Consider the following 17,781-nt stretch of genomic DNA (forward strand, 5'->3'; position numbering starts at 1 on the left):
GATGAAAATTGAATCCAACCACTTACATTTCATGTATTTATTTCAACAAACACCAATCAAAACATCTGTGCTGTGAACAATTTAGACTAACAAGAATAACACATTGTGACATTGTATGCCTTTCTTTTTTTTAACTATAGAGCACTGTACTAAATACTAACTAGTTTTTTACAACTTAATGACATAGTATATCATAACTTCATATACTATTCCGATGTCAATGTAGGAATTTTAAAAAGTGACACCTTTCTGCATGTGATGTTGGCAGGATTTCATTGAAAAGGTTCAATTGAATTAAAAATAAGCATACTGTAGGCTACATCATGACATTATTAGTAGGCTAATGATAATTATGATGACTGTTTTCTTTTACAAGGGTAGAAGGCAACATTTATGTATTTACAACATACTTTTTAAGTTGTTTCCCTTCCAGCAGGTTACCTAGGATACCTATAGGATTAAGTGTAGCCTAAGGAGCCCAACTAAGGCCAGTTTGCCCATTTACAGCATAAATACAATTACATTTACAGCATAAATAACCCAAATATAATCATTGAATCATTACTAAGGTGTTTAACAACATATGTACTTACTGATAATGTCTAACAGGAGAAACAATTTAAACAAACAGACATTTCTGATCCTGAAACAAACATTTCTGAGCCTGCATGTTCTCAATCAAACTAATTACATCCTGCTTTCTGGAGTTGTCATGTGACTAGCCCACAGCAACAGGGTTGGTGTTTTGGACTTTATTTGAACCTAAACCACAGAAATACAATTCGCAGCATAAATAACCCAAATATAATCACTGAATCATTACAGTGTTTAACAAAATATGTGCTTGCCTTAGCCTACTTACTTGTCTAAACAGGAGAAACAAACATTTGAGCCTACACCTGATCTGCCATTTTCAGCGAATATATGGAAGGGACCAAGTACCAATATTATAATAGCCTACCACGGCTACCAGTATAATGCCGAATTGCCGATATAATGTAATATAGCACCTAAACAAATGCCACACATGACGTATGGTAGGCTATAGGTAGCCAATGCTACCCTCTGGCGCTTGAAACCATGTATTACATTTAGCAATTCAAACTTGCCACAAGGACAAGGGCATCAATTTTAGAGTCTGCTACTACAACTCTACAATTAAAGCAATTTCAGTGAAATTATAAACAGTGAAATAAGGACATTATTCTCTGGACTTTGGATCACATCTCATTTTCATATGGGCCTTGTGTGCATGACTGTAACGGCGGCTACCTAGCACAGCTCTGCATAGCATAGGTATGGACCGGTATAGAGTAAACAAAGACAGAATGTTACAAATACATTTATTGAAACTATAGGGGGTGCAGGCAGCTCAGAGTTATGCAGGGGGGACGCCGAGTTGTCTGTATTTCTTGGAAGGTGCGGACGTGCAGATCTCATCATACACCTAAATGAACAGATAAGGCACATTAGTTTAGGATTAAACAGTACAGCATACTTTTTAATTGACCAGTAATGGTCAAGACTTGTGAAGAAGGAATGTAAATCTCTGATGTCTAAGCGTACCTCTGTCTGTTATCATCAATAAAAGGTTCTCATCCATCCTCCTTCTGTTCCACAGTGTGTGTGTAGTACTAGTGTTCGGGCAAAAGAGTTCCCTTCGGGTATACGCACCCCTTTTATTAGTTCCGGTTTGGTGACATTTAACTGCATTTATAATCAGCACTTTAACATCTCTGTTTTCATATATTTCTCAGACCGGCATGCGTCCTCCTTTTTGTTTTAGTCCCACCCCCTTCTCCCCTGCTAAATTGACTAGAGTTGATTCATGACACTTGACTGCCCAATGAACATGCTTCCATGTGCTTGACATATAATAGGGGCACTGAACTGATTGATTAGCAACTGTCAGTGGCATGAAACCTGGGTTCAACTGGGTGGCTTAGTATAATAAAAATCCCAATCCACTCCCTTGCTGACTCAATGAGCCCTCACTGATTTAGCTGCGCGTTCATGTGAAGTCTGCGAGGGCTTGAGGGATGTCCCATTTGAAATCGGTAAGTCAGTGAGTGCTCAGCCCCGCCCCTTTATGTGCCCTTTGCCAAAGTCAGCATCGATGCTGACTTTAGCTGACTTTGGCAAAGAAATTACCCACAGTTCATAGCGTTACCAGGGGAATGAGGGGGATCCTCCGAACGTCAATCAATTAAGTATGCAAATTAGTTATGTACCGCGGTTAGAATGTCAACAAACACAATATAGCTTTCTCACTGTTCTCAAAGGGAGACGGAATGGAAGGATAGGCTATATATTTAATAACAATAATAATAATAAGGGAAACATGATGAGAAATGACTAATGAGCAAAGTAAAATAATATGGAAATGCAATTTATGATGAATATTATTATATATGAATATTACAACCCCTATCACACAGGAAAGTGTATTTATGAAACTAATAATAAAATGACATAAATAGACATGATAGACATGTCATGCATGTAGGCACTGGCTGTGAATAAGGACAGGTTTTAAAAAGTGATGCAAAGTGTCATGAATGGGGACTCATCTTCAAAATGCTGTCCCATTCCTTTCACAACAATTTGGAGCCCTTGCAGCCTCTCACCCTCAAGCACTTATACAGCTTACGTCACTAAAGTCAATGAGGGTTCAGGGCTCAGGGCTTGAGGGAGGCAATTGGGATTGGGCCAAGTAGACAGCTGCAGGTGAATGGATATAGTGGCTGCCTGGCGAGCAGAAGGTCACAGTTTCAAGACCCTGGCAGTGTGTCTGGGTGTAAACTGAGGGATAAATTTAACTCACTGTTTTGCAGACATAAACCTGAACCTACTGTCAGATAATTCTCAAAATACAATTTGGAAAGTTCCGACATTGGGTGGACTCAAACCACCATCCTCTCGGTTAACAGCCAAGCACACTAGCCTGTTGCACCACTTCAACCTTCAGTGATGTATCTTTGCTTTCAGATTGGGCCGTACCAAACCAGATATGAAAAGCAAATTATTATTGAGGGGGTTCCAGGTGGTCCCCATGCAGCTATATAAATGGAGAGTTGGTAACCAAATGGACCCTTAATCATTAGATATTTAACTCTTGAGTGTAAAATGAGTAAAACACTAGCCTATTGTGCTACTTAGACTACAGCCTGAAGTTATTTCTCTATTTGGTACAGCCCAATCTGACAAATGTTTTTTTATTTTGAAAACACGGGAGCTTACATACAGTAGGCCTACATCGGCTAGCGACTCTGATGGGAGTCGAACACATAGCTATTGATTATATCTTTTGACATGCCTAGAAGTACAATGTGGTATCCATTGATTATATCTTATATCTGATACCACTATATGTTTATTTCATTTGTGTTTTTATTTCTCTCTTTTGTGCTGCCATGGAAACAAATACATCTTCAATACAAGAAATACATGTTCAGCATCTAAAGCTTGGTAGACTGCAGATGACCAACACACCAACATAGCCAACGCAAAATGTATGCTTATCAACAATGTATAATGCCTTCTTGACTGTCAGCACCTTAAAGGGCCTATGACAGAGACGCTCCTCTGTGCGCTGACCAGCAGGTGGGGCTGAGGTAAAGAGATTGACCAGCAGGTGACCAGGTAACCTGACCAGCAGGTGAGGCTGAGGTAAAGGCTGAGGTAAAGAGATTGCGCTGCTATACAAAACCACACATTCCAGAACTAATGTCAGAGTAGTAAACAGAACCATGGGAATTGGTCATTAAGCACATTTCTTTTCTAAACACTTGAAAGTAAGTCTGAACAAAATCAAAGACAACATTCTGTAATTCAAAATGTTTTAATTAACATTCAAATGATTAGAATACAACACACACGCACATACATATCTCTACAAAAAGCAACACTTGTTAAAAGAGATAAACGTCTCTCTCGGTCGACGTTTCCCCCGTATCTGTGTCACTTTAGCATAGTAGACACTAGACAGACAGCAATTGGGTTCGGAACACATGACCCTTAGAGCCAGCTAGTAGGGCTCAGAACACATGACCCTTAGAGCCAGCTAGTAGGGCTCAGTCAGAACACATGACCCCTAGAGCCAGCTAGTAGGGCTCAGAACACATGACCCTTAGAGCCAGCTAGTAGGGCTCAGTCAGAACACATGACCCTTAGAGCCAGCTAGTAGGGCTCAGAACACATGACCCTTAGAGCCAACTAGTAGGGCTCAGAACACATGACCCCTAGAGCCAGCTAGTAGGGCTCAGAACACATGACCCTTAGAGCCAGCTAGTAGGGCTCAGAACACATGACCCTTAGAGGCAGCTAGTAGGGCTCAGAACACATGACCCTTAGAGCCAGCTAGTAGGGCTCAGAACACATGACCCTTAGAGGCAGCTAGTAGGGCTCAGAACACATGACCCTTAGAGCCAGCTAGTAGGGCTCAGAACACATGACCCTTAGAGCCAGCTAGTAGGGCTCAGAACACATGACCCTTAGAGCCAGCTAGTAGGGCTCAGAACACATGACCCTTAGAGGCAGCTAGTAGGGCTCAGAACACATGACCCTTAGAGCCAGCTAGTAGGGCTCAGAACACATGACCCTTAGAGCCAGCTAGTAGGGCTCAGAACACATGACCCTTAGAGCCAGCTAGTAGGGCTCAGAACACATGACCCTTAGAGCCAGCTAGTAGGGCTCAAAACACATGACGTGTTTCAACCCTTAACAACTACACTCTCCAGTTGGCAGGTCAGCAGTGATTTGGCCAAGTCACTGCCCCTCTCCTCCAGGCCCCCAGCTATAGACGAATCCGTGGAGGGGCGCCCTGGGCACAGCAATCACCGAGGTGAAACCAGCTATAGCATCGGCCACACCCGGCCAACAGGGAACGCAGTGACCTGCCGGCCAGGTGCAGCAAACCAGTGCTGACCACACCCCAGCGACCGCCTCGCCCAGGGGGCACCCCGTGCAGATCCGCCCACTTTCCTTTCTGTCATGCCAGGACCAACAGGAGGCTCTCTCTGCCTTGTGTGTTCTTGGGGGACTGCAGGCACTGAGGACATCAGTGATAATCAAGCGAAATAATCACGGAGAACTACAGACTGAGCCGTTGGGTCGGCAGAGCATGCCCATACTAGCTCGAAACAATCGTACTGATCCTAACTGATAACTGCGGTCTTGTCCATTGATACCAGTCGAAACGGGTGGGGTGGCCTAGGGTTCTCCTACGTCTCACCAGACTGTTTGTCTGTGCGGTGTGCATGTGTCCATCCTTGTCCACACTTGGCCTTACTCTGGTGTATTTGAATCAAGGAAGACTTCTCTGAGTCTGTGTCACTGTCATTGTTGTCGTTGAATTTACTCTTTCATTGAGTAAACAAGCTGTTTAGTTTGCCTTAGTAATGTCATTCATTGCATACCAGTTATTGTCATCTCTCTTTTCTTAGTTTTAGATGACAAAAACTATAGCACATTTAATCAACCAGAAATATAAATGTTCTTGTTTAATAAATACTATAGCATTTTTAATCAACCAGAAATATAAATGTACTTGTTTAATACTTTACTTTAGCTGTATACTCATTTCAGACTTTACATTTAAACAAGGCAGATTTATATTTGTCATGTATGACAAATAACAAATTAATAATCAATTATATGCTGAGACCCTTGTGAACTGCATTCTGTTTTGTACTGAGTGACCCCCAGGGCCGGGGATGAATACTGAATCCAAAATACTAACATTTCATGTATTTATTTCAACAAACACCAATCAAAACATCTGTGCTGGGACCAATTTAGGCTTGCTTTAGGCTAGCAAGAATAACACATTGTGACATTGTATGACTTTCTTTTTTTAACTAGAGCACTAGTATTTTACAACTTAATTATTATCACATAGTATATCATAACTTCATATACTATTCCGATGTCAATGTAGGAATTTTAAAAAGTGACACCTTTCTGCATGTGATGTTGGCAGGATTTCAGGTTCAATTGAATTAGATAAATAATCATGAAATTAGTAGGCTAATGATATTACGATGACTGTTTTCTAGTAGTAGAAGGCAAACAAGTGTACTGTATTTAAAACATACAAGTTATGTTTCCCTTCCAGCAGGTTACTAAATCTATCATACAGATCGATAGGCTACCTATTGGAAGTGTAAGGTCGAGCCTAACAAAGGCCAGTTTACCCATTTACAGCAGAAATACAATTAAATGTACAGCATAAATAACCCAAATATAATCACTGAATCATTACTAAGGTGTTTAACAACATATATACTTACTGATCATGTCAAAACAGGAGAAACTATTTAAAGAAACATTTCTGAGCCTGCATGTTCTCAATCAAACATCCTGCTTTCTGGAGTCGTCATGATGTTTGATTGATTGATTGAAAATTTTATTAACAGTTTGCAGAATTACAGTACATTTCAAGCACAAACTCAATACAAAGGCTGTTAACTGTGAGTGGACGACCCAATTAAGCATTACACTTGTTTACAACCGGGTCCACCATGTTCAATTCATCAAAACATTTAGAGACGTACAAATAGACACTTCTATATAGACAAAGAACAGTACAGGAATTCATCATAATGGAGGTAAAAAGGGAAAAGAAACATATACAGTGAGGGGAAAAAGGGCGGGGGCGGTGGGGGGGATTCAGATTTTACGGGGGCCAGTTTCGAATTGCAGCCATCCGTAGGTGCCCTTTGAGAGCGGTTTTGAAGGAGTCAAGGGATTTGCATGTCTTAATGACTGTTGGTAGGGCATTCCACATTTTGGTGGTATAGGAGCGAAAATAATTTAGTCCCTTGTTTGTGCCGAATCTGGGTTGAACATGATTCGTTGCACTCCCTCTGGTGTTGTGGGTGTGGACTTCGTTAACATTAAGGAAGTATCTACACAGGTACATGGGTATCTTGGTGGAGTATCGAATCTTGTGGACCAGACCCATTGCAAGATGCTGTACTCTGTCGCCGACCCTAAGCCATGCCAGTCTGTCAAAGTGGGCAGGGGTGAGGTGGGTTCGGGGGGTGAGGCCAAGTAGGAGCCTGACCAGTTTGTTTTGGGAGGTCTGGAGCCTAGTTTTAAGGGCCTTTGAGGTGCTGTGGTACCAGGAGGTGCATGCATAGTCAAAGAAGCCTTGTGCAAGGGCTCCTGTTAAGGTCTTCAAGGTGTTTTTGTCGACCAGTGAGGAGAGGAGATCCTGTAAAGGAATCTTGTTCTTTGGTTGACTTTTTTCATTACTAGATCCTGTAGGTTTACACTCTACAACATACAAAGAATTAGACCGTTCCTCACCCAGGAGTCAGCCCAGCTCCTAATCCAGACAACAGTCTTGTCAAAACTTGACTATTGCAACTCCCTCCTTACTGGCCTACCGGCATGTGCACTTAAGCCCCTCCAACTGATCCAAAATGCCGCAGCACGCTTGGTCTTCAACCAGCCAAAATTCTCACACGTCTCCCCCCTTCTCCGCTCGCTCCATTGGCTCCCGGTCGCTGCCCGCACAGAATACAAAACTCTGATGCTGGCATTCAAAGCAACCAAAGGCATGGCCCCCCCATATCTCACAAGTATGATCGTACCCTACAAACCCTCCCGCTCACTCAGATCAGCCAACGCAGGGAAGCTGGAGGTACCTTCACTAAAAACGCCGGGACAACGCTCCACACGTCCCAAACTCTTCTCCCTTCTGGCTCCAAAACTATGGAATGCACTTCCCATTGCAGTCAGAACTGCAGCCTCACTCCCAATCTTCCGCCGTAGTCTGAAAACCCACCTCTTCAGACTCCACCATGGCCCGTAGCACTTGCCCTAGCCTAGCCCCTTAGATAGCACATTATGTAGACTTAGATAGTATTTTAAACAGACTTATAGCTTGTTATGTAGACAGCTCTAGAATTGCACTTTATGTAGTCATAGCACTTTATAGTACACATGTATAATATATTATATAGTATAGTATGTATAGTTTACATAGATACTCCACTGTTACGTTCTTAGTTTACGCATGATTCATGATAACTACTTTTTATACATGTGATGTATGCCATGCTTTTTGTTATTGCTTAAATGTAAGTCGCTCTGGATTAAGAGCGTCTGCTAAATGCCTAAATTGTAAATTGTAATTGTAAATTACGTTGGTGGCCATTTTATCACCGGAAAGATTAGCCTCCAGGATGGAACCTAGGTAGGTAATTTCATCTTTACGTGTGATAACATTGTCACCCACTCTAACCAAGAAGCCATTTGCCTTGCTGAGATTACTATTAGATCCAAAGAGAATGGATTCAGTTTTTCCCAGGTGTAAAGATAGTTTGTTATCAGCGAGCCAGGTGCAGATTCTACCGAGTTCAGAGCTGAGGGCATTTTCAACCTGCAGTTTGTCCCTGTCCGAGACCAGCAGTGCCGAGTCATCTGCGAACAGGAACAAGTTGCAGTCACAAGCTGAAGTCATGACGTTAACATATATTAGGAACAGTAAAGGCCCTAGTATGCTCCCTTGTGGAACGCCACAGCTCTCTGGGAGGGGGGGGACATTGTTCCATTCACCTCCACCATCTGTTCTCTCCCCTCCAGGTAGGATTGCATCCAGCTCACTGATGTGCTATCACATCAGGGCGGCGGTGGCTCAGGGGTAGAGTGGCTGGATGGTAACCGCAAGGTTGCTAGTTCGAACCCGGGCTCCCCCAGAGTTAGTGTCGAAGTGTCCTTGAGCAAGACACCGAACCCCCAATTGCTCCTGATGTGCTGGTTGGTGCCTTGCATGGTTTCTGCTGCCATCGGTGTATGAATGTGTGTGTGAATGGGTGAATGTAATGCACAATCTATGTAAAGCGCCTTGGATAAAGGCGCTATATAAATGCACCATTTACCATTTATTTATTTATTTGATAGCACACAGCCATCAGTGTTGGCTGTGACCAGCCAACAGCAACAGAGCTGGGGTTTTGCACTTTATTTGAACCTAAACCACAGAAATACAATTCAATTTACAGCATAAATAACCCTAATATAATCACAATTATTACGGTGTTTGCTTACCGGTACTTAGGCCTACATGTCTAAACAGGAGAAACAAACATTTCTGAGCCTACATCTGATCTGCCATTTTCAGCAAAGGGACCAAGTACCAATATTATAATAGCCTACCAGTATATATATAATGCCGAATTGCCAATATAATGAAATATAGCACCTCCTGGTACCACAGCACCTCAAAGGCCCTTAAAACCAGGCTCCAGACTTCCCAAAACAAACTGGTCAGGCTCCTACTTGACCTCGCCCCCCGAACCCCTGCCCACTTCGACAGGCTGGAATGGCTTAGGGTCGACGACAGAGTACAGCATCTTGCAATGGGTCTGGTCCACAAGATTCGATACACCACCAAGATACCCATGTACCTGTCTAGATACTTCCTTAATGTTAACGAAGTCCACACCCACAACACCAGAGGGAGTGCAACGAACCATGTACAACCCAGATTCGGCACAAACAAGGGACTAAATTATTTTCGCTCCTATGCCACCAAAATGTGGAACGCCCTACCAACAGTCATTAAGACATGCGAATCCCTTGACTCCTTCAAAACCGCTCTCAAAGGGCACCTACGGACGGCTGCAATTCGAAACTGGCCCCTGTAAAATCGGAATCCCTCAAACACGGACGCAAGGACAACACAAGAGACGGTCGCGGCCACACAGCCAACTCAAGGTATGGCCACTGAGCCGACTTGGGGACCCAACGCAAGGACAACACAAGAGACGGTCACGGCCACACAGCCAACTCAAGGTACGGCCACGGAGCCGACTTGGGGACCCAACACAAGGACAACACAAGAGACGGTCACGGCCACACAGCCAACTCAAGGTACGGCCACGGAGCCGACTTGGGGACCCAACGCAGCTCCTCCAAGGAAAACAAACAAATGAACGGAGCTGAACGTGAATCCCCCCCACCGCCCACCCCTTTTTTTCCCTCACTGTATATGTTTCTTTTCCCTTTTTACCTCCTTTATGATGAATTCCTGTTCTGTCCTTTGTCTATATAGAAGTGTCTATTTGTACGTCTCTAATGTTTTTGATGAATTGAACATTGTGGACCCTATTGGAAACAAGTGTAATGCTTAATTGGGTCGTCCACTCACAGTTAACAGCCTTTGTATTGAGTTTGTGCTTGAAATGTACTGTAATTCTGCAAACTGTTAATACATTTTTCAATCAATCAATCAATCTAAAGGCCACACATGACGTATGCCAATGCTACCCTCTGGTGCTTGAAACCATGCATTACATTTAGCAATTCAAACTTGCCACAAGGTCATCAATTTTACCTTCTGCTACAACTCCACATTAAAGCAATTTCAGTGAAATTAAAAACTGTGGAAATTATTCTCTGGACTTTGGATCACATGATTCACATCTCATTTGCATGGTCTTGTCTTATGGGTCTTATAGCCTAGTGTAGTGTACAGTGGTTTTCATAGCCCACATTAATATATCTGGCCAAGTGGCCATGGAGGACCCCCATACAATGTTTTTCAAATGTTTCCAAACTATTTAAATGTCACTCACTTCTTTCCCTAGCTTAATAGTAATAATCTACTGTAAGATCACAAAACATTGCGATGCTATGCAATACGTTGTGAGCTTGTAGATCGATACATTCAATGTTATATTAACTAACTTTCCTAGGAATTGAATTACCCCCTGGTGATCTCTGGTCCTCACTTTGAGAACCACTGTAGAATTCCAATTTATTATGCTTTAAGAAATGTGTTACTTCATATGAGACTTCAACATACATGTGTATACAGGACAGGTTATCTGCGCATTTTGATTTGTTTTGACCAAGGGTTGCACAATATTGACTTCATTAATTTTGATTTGGTAAAATTTCAGCTGTTTTACCATGTTTACCTCTCAGTCAGGAAACGGGTAAGGGACACATCCACCCCAAGGAATGAGACTTGAACCCGTCAGTGTAGCAGAGGCAACCAATCAAGCACGCCACACCATTGTAAACTTGTAAACTTCGGGCCCACAGCAGGTGTCTTATAGTGCTTTTGAGTTGTCCCTTTGTAGTTTAATTTCAAATTCCAGCAATGAACTGCTAATATAACAGCTATTATAAAGGCAGTGTTCCTCAATCTGCAAATCTGATTTAAATGACACTGAAGTGACAAAGGACTTCTTTTTACCTCAAAAAAAGAAAAAACATATGCTGCATCAAGAGTAATACACAAACTATACTATAAAAGCTGGTCAAATATTTATCTGTGGAAGTCAGAGTAAAAAAAATGGAATTCCCCAACTCCTAAATTCCTCCTTTCGACTGTCGGTGTCACTTCAAATCTTTAAAGCGCGTAGTGGCAGCGCGGCACTCAGTGCTGCGCTATGAGCTTGTAGATCTGCTGTTTTACAATAGCTAAAGTATAACATAATGCTTAACCGACCTTACCTCATATCAGTGTAAATTAATTGGCAAGCTGTACATGAAGGTTCAACCCATTATCACTTTATTAAATACAACTTATTTTCATTAAGTAGGACAGGTGTACAACATGCACAAAGTAGCGGTTCACTGGGTCTCCTTAAGTTGGGGAGCTGAAAGAAGAAAACAAATTACATTATGGTTTTCCATTTTTATTAGGCAGGTTTGCACATTTTGTGAAAGCTTGTGTGAAAAGCTTTAGTTTTTAATTAATGCTCTTTTTTATTCATATGGGGTAGACAGGGAAGAGATTCAAAAAGCACAGAAAAATGGCAAAAATAGCCGATCTACAAGCTCACAATGTGTCGATGTAGATCAGCTATTTGAAGTATTTTAAAATGTTTTTCAAAACAGTAAAAAAAAAAAAAAAAAAAAAAGGCAAAGAATTTTAGGGACACAATACAGTTTGAGTTAGTTATAGTATTTTGTAAAGCCTCACTACTATAACTCTGGAATAAACATGAGTGGATGGTAGTTGCCTTCAAAACCATACAATGGAACACAATCCTCTGATTACTAATTTATTCCTTCTCAATACTACATGACAAACTCAAGCTTGGAGGTCGGACTTGTAACGCAAGAGTTCTTGACAAGCAACCAAAAAACGAATTTAATTTGTTTCATAATTTTCATTCTGTAAGACCTTTTCGTGTCTCGACTGAGGTCATTGTGGCTTACGTGCCAAATGCACATCCTCATTGCTGCATCACATGACAAGTGGTATTGTCGCTGTTACTTAGCCCCAATCCAACCCTTGATGCGGAGTGCCAAGCAAGGACACACTGGGTCCATTTTTAAATTCTTTGATCGAACCCCGACCTCGACCCGACACTAACCAGTAACTACTAAGTAAGTACTGGCCAATGAATCAAGGCTTACCGGTGAATTTGAAGTCAGGGAACTTGGTGAGGTCTCCTGTTCCATATAGTCTCTGCAGTTTGGTAACTTCATCACCCAGGTTCTTCTGGTAGGAAGGGCCCGCATCCACAATGCCTCCTGTAGCCCTGAAAGATGATTCATGACACGGACAATTACACCCACAGCACTGGACATAGTAGGTTAGCAACTAGGTAGTAGGCTCTTTCGCACCTTAACATCTAATCTCATGTACATACCTGCTGCTATGTGGACCTACCGAAATGCTACCTGCTGGTACAAGCTATGTCTACTGCATATGTAAATATACACAAACAGTATCTAGATATGTTTATATTAGCGTATTATAGACATGCTTCTCTTTACCGTTGTATTTATTTTTGTTCTCCTGGTCCCCGCTTATTTTCATTTTCTCTTCCAGAAAAAAGTCACCCACTTCTTTACACCTATAAAACTGTTGATTCTGATAAGCTTAAAAGATGTGAATGTATTATGTATAGAGTGAAGCTGGAACTCGCACTACAAGAGTTTTACAATATTTTGTATCACAATCACGTTTAAAGCAGTGGGGAACATTTCTATTCCTTCCGTGCGTTCTCCAGCATATATTACCATTTTAGTCAACTAAATCTACAGTTGAATTGACTAAAATGTATTTTGACAGGCCGTAAACTGCCTGCTGAAAATAGCAATCTACAAGCTCAATGAGCTGTGAGCTCGAGGATCTGCTATTTTCTGAGTGAGACACCTGCACACCACCAAACATAAATAACTTATCTTAGATCCACTGGATCTCTTCTCCACTAGTCCCTCCCCCAAATTTGAATCTAGTTTTTATTAGTTAATATATTTAGTCATGATGACTAAAACTAAGCTATCATAGCCTAGTTTTTATTTCAATATTTAGCTTGTCAGTGAAAAAAAAGGTAGTCGCTGGCCAAACATTTTCCGTCAAAGCTTTAAGACCCACGTATACTCCAGTTTTAGGTCACAAGGTGACCACCAAATCAGTGGTTAGTAAAAAGGTGAGTCGCTCATCATCGCAGCGTGACGTCATGTTGTAGTTTTTCCAACCACAGTGGTGGTCACTTTATCACCTAGAACTATTATGCATAGTATGCGTGGGCCTTTAGTTGACGGAATGAACACTGCTACTGACTTGCTCTTGGTGGTGTAGTCACGGATCTTGTCCAGGAACAGTTTCTGGATGGGGTCCATGACCTTGCTGGTCTTGGCAAAGAGGACAGCGGAGATGCCGATGTTCCTGCGCAGCGTCAAGGCCACGGCCGAACGGAACAGCGACGACAGATGGAATAACCGGTGAAGCGCCATGTTGCTGTCAAATTGGGTAAAACGTTACATGTTGCATTCATGGGTTATCATCACCACATTAACCCATTTATTTAGACCTGGTGTAAACATATACGTTGTTATCCCTTTCATGCAGGGAGCCACCTCTGTGTCTCATATAGCAACAAAGAATATTTTTTGAGTGGTGCAAACCACTCCAACAACCAGCTTTGTTTGCACCCGTGTATGTGTGTACCTGTATGTGGGGCCCAAAAGAATGAGCATGGTTACTATGGTCACTGACATTACGTCAGACCACAGCTGATCAGGCTATATAAGACCTTGCACCACTCAGTTCACACGTGTGTTATTTTTTTAATAAGGGTTTGGACGGTTGGGTTTTAGAAGGCGTTTTTAGAATCGACCTCAGGTCTAAATGGGTTCAATCACACACAGTGTTATAGATCTCTTGACAGCAGTATCAACTTCTCTTTTTCAGGTCAAGGACACTCCAATATATTTGGCAGCAGACCCCACCCATCTGAAATGATTGTGCCAGATACGTTTTGTGTTGGAACTGGAACTACATTAGTTTGTACTTTCAGAATGACATAGCTTTCAGTAGTTCAGCTATGCATTGCTTCCGTGTAGGTGGCAAAATAGCCTCTCATCAAGACTATGATCTATTTTGACATCTGTGTATAACTGTGTATCGATAAAATAAATCAAATTACACTCTCGATCCAAGGCTACCAACATAAGTACACTATCATTTCTACTTTGCAGTATCCCCAGAAACAAATCACAAAAGAACTTAAACCCAGGAGGATAAACACATACATTGGGAATTTCATTATGCTTGTATGTGTGTGTGTGTGTGTGTGTGTGTGTGTGTGTGTGTGTCCATCTATACTGTACACGTTTTCCCTTTTTTCTAACCAAAACCTTGTATGATGCTTTCTTTCTTCTCTCTTTTGCATAAAAGTGTATATTTGCATGTCTTTAAATGTTCTTATGAATTGAAAATGGAGGACCCTGATGTAAAGAAGTGCTTTAAGTCAGCGCAATGCAGTTTATGGTGTCGTCCACAGTTAACAGTTTTGTATTGAGTTGTGCTTGAAATGTACTGTAATTCTCCAATCTGTTAAATATCAATCAAACCCATGCAGTCTGCAAACTGTTAATACATTTTCCAATCAATCAAAATCAATCAATCAAGCAAAGCATGATAGGTAGGCATTAAACCCCCGTTATTGTACACAGTGCTGTTGATTACCCTGGGTAAATATAGTAACTTTGCTTTGCTTTATACTAAGATCACCCACACAGCTGCTAATGCTAACTAGCATGCTAACCTCAGATGACCTGCTTTGCTAGTATGTCTGTGCCAACTGCGTATCCTCCTAAATTACTGTCATCATGTCGTATTGAAATAAACCAGCACATTTAAAAAATATAACAATATAATAATATTTTAAAATAAGACTAAATGTTATAAATCATTATAAACAAAACCCTAGGCAACTCACCTTGGATTTGACACAGCTATCAGAGCAGAGTTGATGATGAAGGAGCGCGGTGGATTGTGGGTAAATTATAAAGCCTGGATTCGTACTTCGGCGTACGACGGTGCCGCATGCGCAAAAAAGACAGCCGATTTACAAGCTCTCAACGCGTCGCGCGCGCGACCCGTTGAGAGCTCGTAGATCGGCTGTTTTCGGAGCGAGTTGAGGTGTCGGGCGCCCTCTATGGGCAGTAGGATGTATATGACACAATAGCCCTGGTCCAGTGCTAATGACACAACTCTGACTTGCACTGACATTTTTAAAAAGAAAAGAAATATATTATTATTATTATTATTATTATTATTATTATTATTATTATTATTATTATTATTATTATTATTGGATCAAATTGATTTGTCAGTTTACTTATTGATTGAGTGGTTGATGTTATACTTTTAAATTATTTAGATTACACTGAATATATAGTCATTATTATGCAATAGACTAGCATATTAAGATATAATTTTAAATTACACACAGCCTTGAGGCCACAAACTCTGACCGAGTTGGCACACTGTATGCCCATTGCCCATGCCATGCATGATAATGTTTTCTCGTGATAAAATGGCCACCAATGTAATCAAAAAAGTCAACTAAAGAACAAGATTCCTATACAGGATCTCCTCACTGCTACCCTTACAGGAGCCATCATACAAGGTTTCTTCGACTATGCTTGCACCTCCTGATATCACAGCACCTTAAAGGCCCTTAAAACAAGGCCAAAACAGGTCAGGCTACAGGCCTCACTCCCCGAACCCACCTCACCCCTGCCCACTTTGACAGGCTGGAATGATTTAGGGTTGACAGAGTACAGCATCTTGCAATGTGTCTGGTTTTCCCCTTACGGTATATGAATACTGTATACTGTAGCCTATATTCTTTCCCTTTTTACATCCTTATATGATGATTTCCTGTTTGTTTGTTTTTGAGGGGCGCTAGCCCCTCCTGGTTTAATGTTTGTTTTTAGTTCAATGTTTGTTTTAAAAACGCCATTGACAATGAAGGGAAAATGTACGTCATCTTATCCCTTAAACAAACATTTAATCCCATTAACAATAAAGAGAATGTAATGTTTGTTTTGACACCGTTTGTTTTACATCATCATTACATCACCTAATCATAGCATAACATATCGATGTTGTAAGATGATAAGAGAGCCCCTCACTTCACACGGGTGAAGTTCATAGTATATTTATACGTCTCTAAATGTTCTGATGAATTGAAAATGGTGGACCCTATTGTAAACAAGCGTAACGCTTTATGATGTCGTCCACAGTAACAGTTTTTGTGCTTTCGTTTGAAATGTACCCATCATGCATACTGTTAATAAATAATTCAAACACAGCAGGCTGCCATAGCTAAATGGATCAAGTAAAGAACCACTGTGATGCCCACCCGGAGAGCAGAAGGTTCCAGGTTCAATTCTTGGCCCTGACAATGTGTTACCATTTAAATGAGACACTGACTGAACCTCTAACTGTGGGAAACAATCAGCTGGCAACTGAATCTACGTCACAGGATTGAATAGGTCTATTAGGTGGCCGAACGGTTTGCGGAGCGGTCTTGTTATCGGAAGGTCGCCAGTTCGAATCCCCGGACCGGCACGTTAAAATGAAGTGCCCTTGAGCAAGGCATTGAACCCCTACCATGAAATGTTCTATGAGCAGGGTCTGGCTGTAAACAAGCATCTCGAGCTTAGTCCATTCACCCTGGGTAAACAAAGAACTTTGCTTTGTGCTGAAATGGTACAGGACAGCAGTTTTATGTCTGTTTACTTCTCTGGACTTTAATCATTTTATGTTCAGTTTTGTTGATGAATTGAATACATAAGACCACAATGGAAACTAGTCCCCTGGACGTTTTGTGTTATCATTTTAGCCTATAGATGTCTGACTGAATGTACCTTGTGCTGTCTATTTTTGAGTGGTGTAAACCACTCCTACAACTGGCTTTTGTGTGCAGAAAAAAATGAGCATGGTTGCTATGTTCAAAATAATTTCTGACGTAATTAAATCACACCCGGGTGAACTGGATGACCGTAGCAACCATGCTCATTTTTTCTGCACAAAAAAAGCCAGTTGTGAAATCACATCCGGGTGTGATTTCATTACGTCAGATCAGAGCTGATCAGGCTATATAAAACCTTACACCACTCAGTTCACACGGGTGTGATTTTTTGTCTATATACAGTATTATATTCAATCAAACTGGATTCAAACTGTACAGACATTCACAGCAAAGAAGAACATTTGAATATCGGTACTTTAGTAAACTATTTGAGACAATATCTAATCTAATATCTATACTTCACGCCACCACTACATTTTCATTACTGATGGATCAAGGGATCTTATTTACTTGACTGTTTGGCTTTTTTTGATTTACATTCACACAACCGCTTTTTGTCAAACAAAATAGGACAAACATATGCATTTATATACGCTTTTAGCTTCTGCGTATAGATACCGCTTAACTTAAATACTAATATGTTTCAGCTGCTTAAATCATGTTACTGTGTAATGTTAAGGACACTGTATAATGTTGA

The 17,781-nt window shown here is 41.3% G+C and overlaps 1 protein-coding gene and 1 long non-coding RNA gene across 2 annotated transcripts; both read right to left on the reverse strand.

Moving 5' to 3' along the window:
• Positions 1-256: 256 nt before the first annotated feature.
• LOC306917288 lies at positions 257-1,785 on the reverse strand. The gene is made up of 2 exons (XR_013789136.1): positions 1,567-1,785; positions 257-1,447 (listed from the first exon to the last, which is right to left on the reverse strand). It is a non-coding gene; the product is annotated as an uncharacterized lncRNA (long non-coding RNA).
• Positions 1,786-11,513: 9,728 nt separating this feature from the next.
• Positions 11,514-15,350, reverse strand: LOC306917072 (ATP synthase-coupling factor 6, mitochondrial-like). The gene is made up of 4 exons (XM_079495195.1): positions 15,201-15,350; positions 13,541-13,717; positions 12,385-12,509; positions 11,514-11,618 (listed from the first exon to the last, which is right to left on the reverse strand). Exons 2-4 carry the CDS (start codon positions 13,711-13,713, stop codon positions 11,593-11,595), a joined length of 324 nt encoding a protein of 107 aa, XP_079351321.1. The 5' UTR covers positions 13,714-13,717; positions 15,201-15,350; the 3' UTR covers positions 11,514-11,592.
• Between the last annotated feature and the right edge of the window lie 2,431 nt (positions 15,351-17,781).

This window comes from Electrona antarctica (genome assembly GCF_951216825.1).
Source record: "Electrona antarctica genome assembly, chromosome: 24".
NCBI classification, from domain to species: Eukaryota; Metazoa; Chordata; class Actinopteri; order Myctophiformes; family Myctophidae; genus Electrona; species Electrona antarctica.